This window comes from the organism of the source record quoted next, unplaced genomic scaffold (assembly GCF_019419815.1).
Source record: "Pyrus x bretschneideri cultivar Hongxiangsu unplaced genomic scaffold, Pyrus_bretschneideri_v1 Contig1, whole genome shotgun sequence".
In the NCBI taxonomy this organism is placed as follows: domain Eukaryota; kingdom Viridiplantae; phylum Streptophyta; class Magnoliopsida; order Rosales; family Rosaceae; genus Pyrus; species Pyrus x bretschneideri.
This window is the reverse complement of record NW_025999390.1, coordinates 13,314,130-13,326,232: the sequence shown is the minus strand read 5'-3', so window position 1 is coordinate 13,326,232 and position 12,103 is coordinate 13,314,130. Positions and strand designations below refer to the sequence as shown.

Below are 12,103 nucleotides of genomic sequence, written 5' to 3'. Positions count from 1 at the left end.
TCCTTTTCCTTTATATGTAATGCTTCTCGTGCTCTTTTTAATTTCTATATTTGGATATTCTTCAATTCATTCGATATGACGGTTAAAAATTGAAAGGAGTATGCGGAAGTTAAAAATGGATGAGTAAAAAGACGAATGACACAAATAACTAGCATTATCTCTTATAAATAACGTTTAACATCCAACAATGTGTAGAAACGTAAAAAAGAATCAAACACAAGTAGTTCTATTGACCAGTCTAATCTACCACTCACCATCATAGAATTAGTTTGAGTTGAATCATTGTATACAGAAATAAATGAATTCTTAATCAAATATTAATTGACCGTAAATTAAGGGCAAAAAAGCTTAAGTCTAAAGATAGACGAAAACAAGATAAGCTCACACAATAGAGGTCAAACACCAAAAATGGAAGCTTCCATTCCCAAAGGGTCCCAAATGCCCCCCGACTCCACCTGATAACGTTTGACCAAAGCAAGGCATCATCTCTCTCGTTAAAACACCAATCAAATTTCAAATTTAATCTGACCAATAAAACTAAAAATTTCAACTTTTGATCTTTTGGTCAATTTCTGCAGGCAAAAAATATTATTTTTTGTTTCTGGGTTTTCATTTTTTTTAATTTATTCAGCAGTGGCTTTCACACTACCACATCCATTGAGATCTGAATATATATATATTGTACGATTCCGTGGCTGCAAAAGTTTGAAGCTTGACAACTTTTCAGCTCACCCAGAAGAGAGAAACGAGCGGAGAAGATGGACAAGAAGCTTCTGGATGCAGCCATGGCGGGAGACACTGCGGCGCTTAAAGATCTGATCGCAGAAGACCCACTTGTTCTCGACAGAGCTTTAGTCTCATGCGTCTCCGAGACGCCGCTTCACGTAGCTTCAATGCTAGGTCACCTGGCTTTTGTTACCGAGTTACTGAGCCGCAACCCCGAGCTGGCCTCCGAGCTGGACTCGCATGGGTCAACGCCTCTCCACGTGGCGGCGGCGAAGGGGCACGCGGAGATTGTGAAAGAGCTGGTTCTGGCGGATCCGGGGGCGTGTGCGGTGAGGAACGGAGACGGGAGGGCGGCGCTCCACGTAGCGGCCGCCAAGGGGCGGGTTAAAGTAGTGAGAGAGTTGGTCCGAGTTGGGAGTGAGTCGACTCGGGCGTTGACGGACCGAGGCGAGACGGCGCTGCACTTGTGCGTCGGGTGTAACCGGTTGGAGGGGTTGAAGGTTTTGGTCGAGGCAGCTGGGAGTGATGATGATTTTGTGAATTGGAAGGATTGTGACGGTAACACTGTTTTGCATATTGCCGTGGCCAAGAAGCAAACCGAGGTACGCAATTTGAATCGTATTAACTTAGTAACTGATTAACGCTTGAGCGCCACTGATATTAGCTAATGATAGCTAGCTCAACGGTTATGGATCAGGGGGCAAAAGAAGATACTTTAAGCCTCATTTGATGTCTGGATTGGATAATTCACTAGGATTAATGTATGTTTGATGCAAGAAATGGAAGTCGAATTCGAAATCTTGTCTGAGTTGAAGGTAGAACATGGATTAGTCGTAACGGAAACTTATCCATTCCAATCATACCAAGGCGGAAGGCGTTTCAGTTTTCAACTAGAACTCGTATCGGAAACATTAATATGTAGCATTTAGAAACTACTGATACTGATAAAGTTTAGAAATTGGCTTATTATAAATGGATTTATATCTTTTCCTACTGATGAGCATCTCTTAAAGGGGACTGAATTCGTGTGTTAGTTGCATTTTCTTTACAAAAGGGTGTTTTGAATTTGTGCAGATTACCAAATTCTTGCTGTCTAAAACCGGAGTGAATGTGAACGCGTTGAATGCAAACAGCGCTACCGCCTTAGACATTCTGATGCAGAGTCCTAGAGATTTGAGGGATATGGAGATTGAGGATTCTCTTCGAGGTGCTGGGGCTCAGAGTGCAAAGGATGTATGTAACATTGCGCACGACTGGGTTCGTGCTCCAACTAAGGAACGTCAGATATCAAGACATCGAGGCTCAGCACTGTCCTCGAGAGTGAGTGTTTCTATGAAACCGGCTGGGAACAAGAAGCCTACTGATTGGCTTGGTAGGAAGAGAAGTTCATTGATGGTGGTGGCATCTCTCCTTGCAACTGTTGCCTTCCAAGCTGCAATAACCCCGCCAGGAGGTTTTTGGCAGGATGACCTGCAAGTCGATGAAAATGGCAACCCTGTGGCGAATCCTCACACCGTAGGAACATCTGTCATGGCAACTAAGCAGGGAAAAGAGTATGGTCTATTCATGATTTTTAACACAATCTCATTCCTCACATCCCTAAGCATAATTCTTCTGCTTGTTAGCGGGCTACCTATCAAACGGAGGAGATGGATGTGGATACAAATGGTCATAATGTGGGTTGCTGTCACAACACTAGTAATAACTTATTTCATCACTCTCCGTCATATGTCACCTAATGACGTACATGTGCAAATCCTGTTACGTAAGGTAACCGAGATATCAGTTTTGACATGGTTGACTTTAATGGTGGTTGTTTTCTTTGGCAATGTTATTCGTATGAATCTATGGATTCTCCGAAAGTATGGTTATATTAAGCCAAAAGAGGTAGACGATGAACTTGAAGAGGTGAGAACTGAGGATTAAGTGAACGACTCTCAGTTTTCTACGGCTTTGCAACTCATCATTGCAGTATTGCAAATGCATTTGACACTAAATTCATTAATCCGGGTGTGGTATCTGGTTCTGATATGGGGTGCCAAACTAGTATCCGAGAAAGTTTTGGTCCAGAGCTTTATGGAACATATGATCGGACGCGTGAAGGTCTGTTTTCTAGCAGCAAATTTGGATGAAGATACTGTAGTTGTAGCCTTTCTTATCTAATGATTTGGGTTGGAACTTGGAAGGGGTAAACTCTCCGGTCTTGTACATCTATTCCTCTGTTAATAAAAGTACATTGTATGCTGCCTTTCAAATTGTGCAGGTCACGAATCGAATCCTCATGGCTCCGAGATGGCATGCTGTTCTGTGTTTTGTGTTCTATCTTCTGTCCTTGTAAATTTTTTAGAAGAATATATCCTTTGGAGATGTAGGGTTTTGGCTATCTTATGTTTGGTTGATAAGGAGTTCTTGAGCTTTGATTTGAATGTGATTTGTGTGATTCCTGATTTTTGTATTTTTACAAACGATTATTGTTTGTTAAAAGAAATCAAGGAAATGACAGTGATGATTGTGATTTAGGGCACTTCTCATAAATGTACAGTACTCTTTGAATTTTGGTTTAGTTGATTTAAGTTAGTCGACCCAATGTGAGAGTTGCTTTAGTCAAACGGTTATACCAAAGTTCATCTCTTGAAATGTATGGATTTAAAACACTTATATTAGTACGAATGTATTATGATTATGTTGTCCTTCAGATGAGAGATTCTTTCATGAAAACCTAAATTTAGCGTCACCGTCCACCAAATACTTGATACGGAATTAAAAAATGCAACTATTGCCACGTGATAAATTGGTGAAATGTGAAAATCTGTGTGTGTATATGGCTGACCTGGGACATGGTCAACAACACCAAATAATCGTGTCTAGCCACCTCCTTGCTGTGTCATTTAAGAACATATGCCTAAACACATGTTGCACGGTCGGGAAGTATTTCCTCCTTGGCTAAACACCGGTCCCGGCAATTTATCAGATTCTCACTTTTCGTCCATCAATTTTTTCCCGTTGCATTTCGTCTTTGTAGTTTTATTGAAATAAACATAAGTTAGAGGAAAATTTTGCAAACTACATAGGCCAAATTCGATGCTATTGAACATTCATGGACGAAGGTGTATGGACTAAAAACTTGTTTTAGCCTTTGCTTCACTGGGTCTCGAAACTTTGCACTCAAGTTCGAATAATACTCGTCGTAAATCACGGTGATAAAAACTTATATTCATTTCCCTCAGATGGGCATACATTACAATGCTTGCAAGCGTATACTTACATAACATGGATTTACAACGGAGAGACGATGATACACCACCACCATTTCCCTTTCATTTCATCTTGCCTATCGGTCAACTATGTTCATGTGACAACAAGAAAGAACCTCACAAGCACGGCCATCAAACTTCCATGGGGGAATGCCCTGTTTATATTGATTCGTTCACAACCCGGCTGCATAATGATAAGAACAAAAGCACTACCCAATTGGAAATTCGAAATTCACCTTGAGATTCACCATCCAGGCATCCACTCAGCTTAATCTGAGAGTCTCATTCGGAAATATAACGTTTGGGTTCCTTATATGTGGATTTAGAGCCGCCAATTCCTTCCATTTTTCTCCAGTGCCATGAACGCGTGCTGAGATGCTCCACAAGGTATCACCAGGCTGCACCTTTGTCGTTGCTGGACCAGAAGATTTTGGAGCAGCTTTTGATTTCATAAATGGATGCTTATTGCTTTTCCCCATTCCATTAGCAAGCAACCAGCGGGAACCGGACTGCTTCTGGTTTGCAGTACCCCATGGCTTCTTTTTATCCGGCTCGGTTTTCAGACCTGCAACATGGACTTCAGTGATTCTAAACTGAGGAATAGCTTCCACTTCGGCCAATTTCTCATCTTTCATCTCCTCCTTTATTTCTTCTTTTCCCACTGACTCAGACTCTTCATTCTCTTGATCATTCTTCCTCAGTTCTGAAACCGAGATGTATATTCTTGGCTTCGGTGGGAGAAACACTCTTTCCACTTGAATAAGAGAAAGCATTGGTGCCCCAACAGGTTCATAGTTTCGTAGTGGATCACGAAGTTGCACCATCAGTGCTACAGTGAAATTGTTCCCTAATAAGCCACACTTTCTAGCTCCTTTGCCACGCCTTCTCTCTCCCTTTGACCCTCCACGAATCATGTCCAAAGAGTTTGCATGATGGGCCGCAAGGATTTGAGAAGTCCGTTCGCTAATATGATCACCATCATCAATTTCACCAGAATCAAGTTTCAACCATTCGTCAAGAGTTAATGAGAGGCCCATTAATCCGTCAACATCATTGCCAGTGTCTTTTATGTCTAACAACTGCATCCCAGCAGCTCCTTCCAAACCAAGGGATTCACCAACATTGACACCCTTGCCCTGGTGAGCTGAGATTTCCGCAACAGACTCTGCGCCGATGTTTGAAGGTGCATCTGCATCGGACATCCCGGCTTGTATCCTCAACCCCTCAATTGAGAGAGCTTCAATTTTATCCATGGCTAAAGGAGCAAGGTCTTCTAAAGAGACATACTCTAAGCCCATCTCATTGCCTGCTGCGCTCGAACTTAACTTATTAGACTTAGGCCCAGATGAAATTCCTTTAGCTCTTGTTAGCCCATCGGATGTATGCTGCCCAACTGATTCATGCTGCACCACGAATTCCCTGCAACAATAACGACATGCAATAAAGTTAACAACACTCACCATTCACCAAAGATGAGGAAGTATTGGACTTCAAACTAAAAATCCAGTGTACAAACAAGACGCAAAAACCTCTGAGGTCCTTCCAAAGTAGGTGCAGCTTCCCATGCTACTTTCTCCATTGTCTTTCCAGTGATATCTTCCAGGGGCATTAACTTATTTGCTTGCATAGAAAGCTTTTCAATTCCTACTGATGCCAAATGCTGCAATATCTCCATTACCCCAGAACCCATTTCTGCCGGTACCACAACTGGACTAGAAACCTGCATGATCAAGTTCCCGCCACTTTTGGCCTCGTTGAAAAGTGAGGGATTCATGGACCGCACAAACCCTCCATTCTTTGTCTGAAGAAAAGGACCTAACCCATCTCCAAGAGGAGGCAATTCAAAAGGTTCTTCAGCAGGCAAATCCATTGAACTTCCAAAACTAGCACAACTTTTTGGTGGAGAATGTTGAAAGGCCATCTCATTTAAGCCCCACTCCCGCATTAATGCTTCTGTCTCCAAGTCCTCCAACATTTTGGCCTTCGCTTTACTTTTTACTGCCTGAGCTGCTATCTGATGCTCTTCCTCTGCAGCTTGAATCACAGACGAGAAATCAAAACTATCAGATAAATTCTCCCAACCAGACTCAGTTGAAGGCGTGTAGCCATAGTCTGTTTGGTCACTGATGCCTGCATCAAAATCAAACAAAGAACAACCTCCAGCAAGGGCTTCCTTCTCAAATTGTCTTAGCAGACGCTCTCTTGGAGACTCGGGATCACTCTCAGAACTCAAGGAAAATGGACTATGCTCTATCCCTAGCATGCTCAAGAACTCATTAGCAACAGATTCTGTAACATCATCCAAGCTATGGGACCTCCCCATCATATTTTTGTTTGAGTCTAATTTCCCTTCCACATAACATCTTTGGTCTTCAGGAGAAGATTCTAGTGCTGCTCTCTCCATATCGGATACAACACCTAAAGCAGACTCTAGCTCTTTCATGAGTGATTCTTTGGTGCATAAGGCATCTCTGTTGGAAGTGGACTCACTTACCACAAGGTCATCGGTACGACCCTTTTCCTCAGCCTGGGATTCAAGCTCAGCTTCATCTTCAACTGCTACCTGTACACCAGTGGTGATTTCAGAAAAATGGCTTTCTGCAGGACAAGCATCAGCAGCCTGTGTAACAACTTCTGATTCCGCCAGCTCCTTTGATGGTAATTCTATTTCTATGCCCTGTTCAACTACGGAAAATTCATTGTCTTCACATTCATTTTCTACTTTTTTACCAGAATCAGGTGATGGGAAGGAACTCGTTTTTATGGGATCAAGATGCTTGTCAACTGGAGTATCTGACTTCTCTTCTTCATCAAATTTCTGATAAAGTGTGTTTACCGAACTAGAAAGTTCCGACCTTAATACTGGCAAAACCTCATGAAGATCTTTTATGCCCTCTACGGATTGAGACGAGGCCTGTGACTGCTGATTAGGAAGAGTTTCAGCACGCCTTATACTTGAGTTATTGTGTCTCGAAGTCAATGCTTCAGAAACATTCTGGCTATTTCCTGTCGCACTGGGATTATCTTCAAGAACTGTATACCCAAAACTAACATTCAATGAACCACCTTTAGCCTTTCCTGATAATTTGAAACTCGTCGTCCAGTTCCCTGAGCTTTTCTCCTCCTCTAACTCCTCCAATGTCAGGGGAAGCAGCCTCGTGAGGTCAATCCTATGCTTCCCCAAATCTAGTTCTGGTGCACCAAACACAGAAGCATATAGCAAAAAATGCTTCGCCTCATACTTTGCCGAATGGTGGGGCCCACTCCTACTACCATATACTGAGCATGTGTGAGTCAACTTCTCTTCAAATTTTGCCGTTCCTTGAACAATCTTTGCCGGATGAGTAACGAAAATACCATCCCGCCTCTTCCAATGTACACATAGACTAATCTCATTCAAAGCGGAGGGCAACCCTTCAATGGAATGGACTTGAAGAGAAAAGCAGCAGTTAAACCTACGGTTTCGGATATGGGTAATCGCCTTCAAGGGCTTCCAATTCCAAAAGGACCTCTTCTCTTTGTTTAACAAGTTTTCACCACCAGACTTATTTTTCGATTTCGGGTCAGGTAAACGGTTCCTCCCTAGAGACATTGACGGGTTACTCCCTGCCTGAAGTGAACTCTTAGAGGGCTTTTTGTCTGCATAGAGGGCTTTGCTTATACCCTCAATCTCATTCAACAATTTCCGATTACCGGAATCTCCGCCCCTCTTCTTCCCACCTTCCCAATTTGACAACATCGTTTACTTTTTTACACGCAAATTTCCAAATTCAAAACTGAAACACAAAAAACAATCAAAATTAAGCAAAACCCAATTCTGAAAATTCACCTAAAGGAGCAAATTTTGAGAATTCAAATTAATTGGGGAATCCTAATTTCTCACAGAAATTGCGAATAATTGAAAATAGAATTGGAATTTAGAAATTAATGAAGAGTGAAAATTTAATTACCGAATTGAGCTAGAAGCTTGCTGGTGAATCGAGAACCAACCAAAACCCTTAATTGCACGATTCGAGTCGCAGCTTGAAATTCCGAGCTGGAATTTTGGGGAAAAGTGTTGAAGATTTGGAATTTAAAGATGAGGAAGGAACGAAATCCCAAATCCCAAATCCCAAATCCAAAAGAAAGAGAGAGTTTCAGAGGTTTCTGAGCAGCGTTTCTGTCGCCCAAACTCTCTCTGTCAGTCTCTCTCCCTCTCTCTCTCTCTCTCAGTTTGAATTGCCGCTGCCTCTTTCAAACGAAAAAGAAAACAAAAAAAAAAACAAAACCAAAAAAGAGTATGTAATTTAGAAGAGACCCCGGAATTTTACTGTATTTAATTACTTACCCTATATTTTCTGTATCCTTTTACTCTAGTCCTACTTTCTTTTGTTTATTTTCCTTGTGGTTGATTTTGGTATATGATTGTAAATTAGCTTGTAAAGACCAATTTAAGATTTGGGGGTCGAATATATGACATTTTTATTCACAAGAAACGGGTATAGGAATTATTTCGATTATTGATTTAACTTTGTTTCTTAAAACACTTGTATTTGAATTATTCCAATCCATAATTTCTTTGTATTTATTAACATAAATGGAATTTTAAAAATTTGGGTTTCACATCAAGATTCGTAATCCAATACTAAAATAAATAAGGAATCAGATCAACGAAAGGCTCATTCTGAATAAGTAAACAACAAACAATCATTAGAAAGTCGCACGTACATTTTCTCCTTCAAATTCTGATTTATTTTGTCTCTTGATTTTTTATTAGTCCAATTCATTTTAAAAGTAAAGGATAAGCATGTGCATGCATAAAGGAGAAAAGATTATAAAAGGTTATGAAATGTTCCTCCTTGTAGTTGTGGGGGTCCTATTTTTAGTTAATTTTGATTTAACTTTGCCAAACTACCGAATAAAAGTTTTTGTGGGCACCAACGTAATTAGCCCAAAATAAATATTTTGCCTTCAATGAGACAAAAGGGTTGCATGAAGATGAAGGGGAAACCAGGATTTAGGTGTCACGTTTGGTTTTCTGAAACATTTTTTGTTTTTTAAATTAATATATACTTTGCTTCCAGAACCTCTCACATGGTTTTGGCAAACAACTCCTTTTTGGTAAATGGAATGAGAATTTGAATTATTCTGATATTTAATTTTCCCCTTTTTACTAATATGTAAAATTTGAAATTATTTTGATTTATAATTTTGTTTGTTTGGTTAAAAATATATAACCGTTGTACTGCACAATTTATAATGGAATGTTTGAAATGTCAGAAATTCAATTGATTCGGAAAAAAGTAGCATCTACTTTCATTCTCTCTCTGGTTTTTAACTTTCCCATTTAGGATTGGAATTTGATCCATCCAAAACCATTCATTGTGCATCGTACTGTTAAAAATTATTTGACTTTTTCATTTAAAATTAAACACAAATAGTATCTGATGAAAACTGATCGTACGATGTACGATAAACGGTTAAGATGTGAGGATCCCTAGAATCTCACAAAGTAAATCCAGAGAAGATTCTCTTCCGTTAGGACTTTCATCATTTCAAGTAAACACATCTTAAGTTACATAAAAGTGGGGCAGAATCCCATGTTTTTTAAATATTTCTATTAATTTATCATTGTTTGTGGTAAACAAATATTTATAGTCTTTGCATCAAAATAAGTATTATATATTTATAGTTTTGTTTACCAAAACAAAATTACCTTTATTCTTAATATATTACTAGCATATGCCCCACTCTCTGTGTGAAACTATTTTTATTTTTGTTTTTAAAATAAGAATGAGAGAGGGAGAAAAAGAGGCACGTGTAACTGGAGAGAGAAGTTTTTTTTTTTTTTTTAAATTAGAGGATGCTAGGATCACTTTTGGGTGAGACTTTCTAAAAGAACAATAAAATTTTGTTTGTGTGATCTAACTTTACTAACAACGATTTTATTTTGTGGTAGAAGATTAAATTATCTTTTCACTCTCTTTCAATTAATAAAAAAAATATCATTAATATGTAGTTTAAATTATAATTCTCTTTTATCTCCAATCATATTCAAAGAGGGAGCTTAGAAGCAACAACTGACATCCACATTTTATTGTTGTTGATGATAATACTTTGCATCTCCTCAAGGGTGGTGGAATGTTATTTTATTTTTGGCCAAAATTTTTTTGTAGTCCTTGCAGTGACATACCACTTTCAATGTCACCCTTGTGATGAAAAACTTGTTAATTAAACTTCCATGGTGAGCCCTGTTAGCAATTAAGGTCCAAATTCAAACTTATGTTAGTCTTTCGTTAAATAAACTCATGTGACTATCACATGGATTAGTCAAATACGTCATTTCAATCCAAATTACATCCTATTCCATGGACATCTAGTATGACTTAGGTATACACTTGTTCTTTCTGGGTGAGTTATGACATATACTTGTTCTTCTTGTGAGTTGAAAAGTTGGCATCTGATTCCAATGCACAAAGCAAATTGAAACAAGGGAAAATGAGAGATAATTTACAAGAATAACTTAAAGAATTAAAGACAACGGGTGAACGACATTGCAGTTTATGGATTCAGACGAGTGAAAGGCATTGCAGAATTAAGGAATTAAAGACAATGGGTGAAAGGCAGTGCAGAAATTTCAATTTTCAGGTATGCCCTTTGCATATGAACTTCAAGAGCGTAAGAAACTTATATAATTAAAATTCAAAGAAGATTAAGAAAAAAATTGAAAGGTTGTGTGCTGGCCAACTACTACGTGCATCAAACCACACTATCAATTAAAGACAAAATTGAAAGGCATATATGCATTCAGACTGGTACAAATTGATACAAGAATGAAAATCCAACTAAGACTAAGACTCTAACTCATGATCAAAGACGTGTTGGCATTGAAAAAAAACAATGGTTTATTAGAAGTATTATGATTTCCAAATGAAATTAAATCATACCTAAGAAATTATATGCGGTTTCACTTTCACCTCTTCTCCTAGCCATTGACGTGGTTTAACAGGTTTTTAGTTTCACTATTTACATTCAAGCTTTTTTCTATGCAATCTAATTTCCGTTAAACCCTAACTCATACTAGATGTCCATGGAATAGAATATAATTTGAATTTAAATGATGAATTTGACCCTCCATGTGATAATCATGTGAGTTTATTTAATGAAAGACTAACGAAAGTTTGAATTTGTACCTCAATTGCTAATAAGGCTCACCCACAAGAGTTTAATTAAAAGTCTTTTTCACCACAAGGATCACATTGAAAATGCCATGTCACCACAAGGACCATGAAAAAAATTTGGTCTTTATTTTTTATGAATAACGTATATTTGTTGTATAAAAATTTTATTTTATTTCTGATTCGAATAATTTTTTGTAAAAATTATACAGGAATTATACTTTGTGTGCAAGAATTAAGATAGCATTCCTCCCATAGAAAGTCGCAAGGACTAGCCCTATTAGATATCTAATCATTCAGCTATCATGAGAACTACACACCGAAAGCTAAGAAAAACAACAAAGAGACCGCCCAATTCAAAATTTTAAAACGACGCTCCACCCCGTGACATCTATCTGTTTATCTTATTATGCCAACTATTGCCCATTTTTCTTATTTTTCAATACCCAAGTGCCATAAGCATATGTTTGATCATTGAAAACGTTTTAACTTGTTATTGGTGACAGTTAAAAGTGGATACGATAGCAAATTTCAAACTCGAAATGTTATTTTTACTATTTATTTATAGCATTATTTACACTATAATTTGAATAAAGATGGGATACATATATATTGATAGGCTCTACCTTACTAATTTTAAGTCGACGATCCTTAACCATATAAATTCTACATGATATTAACTATTGAGGGAATAAGTTTGTGAAGGGCAACGATGGAGAGGAAATAAGAAAGTTTTCTATCATCATTCCTCAAAACCTTCAAAGTTGTATGATAAACATAAAAAAACAATCACTCGCACGTACATGAATAATTATCAACCGTCCATACATAATGAAATTATAAAATAAATCAACGCCTGACATTCATCCACACCCGCCATCACTCCACCATAGATCAACTCATAACTCGTGTACCATTTTTTTTCTTTGGGGTGTTAAAATTTAGGGAAAATGATCTTCACCGTAT

General features: G+C 38.4%; 2 protein-coding genes across 2 annotated transcripts; one reads left to right on the top strand and one right to left on the bottom strand.

The window, feature by feature from the left end:
• The first annotated feature begins 525 nt into the window (after positions 1 to 525).
• LOC103932557 (ankyrin repeat-containing protein BDA1-like) lies at positions 526 to 3,245 on the top strand. The gene is made up of 2 exons (XM_009342186.3): positions 526 to 1,328; positions 1,801 to 3,245. Exons 1-2 carry the CDS (start codon positions 759 to 761, stop codon positions 2,650 to 2,652), a joined length of 1,422 nt encoding a protein of 473 aa, XP_009340461.1. The 5' UTR covers positions 526 to 758; the 3' UTR covers positions 2,653 to 3,245.
• A 672-nt stretch (positions 3,246 to 3,917) lies between these two features.
• On the bottom strand, positions 3,918 to 8,214 carry LOC103932558 (protein PLASTID MOVEMENT IMPAIRED 1-RELATED 1-like). Its single transcript, XM_048587284.1, has 3 exons — positions 7,931 to 8,214; positions 5,510 to 7,756; positions 3,918 to 5,399 (listed from the first exon to the last, which is right to left on the bottom strand). The coding sequence occupies exons 2-3, from the start codon at positions 7,717 to 7,719 to the stop codon at positions 4,244 to 4,246; spliced, it is 3,366 nt and encodes a 1,121-aa protein (XP_048443241.1). The 5' UTR covers positions 7,720 to 7,756; positions 7,931 to 8,214; the 3' UTR covers positions 3,918 to 4,243.
• Positions 8,215 to 12,103: the final 3,889 nt, after the last annotated feature.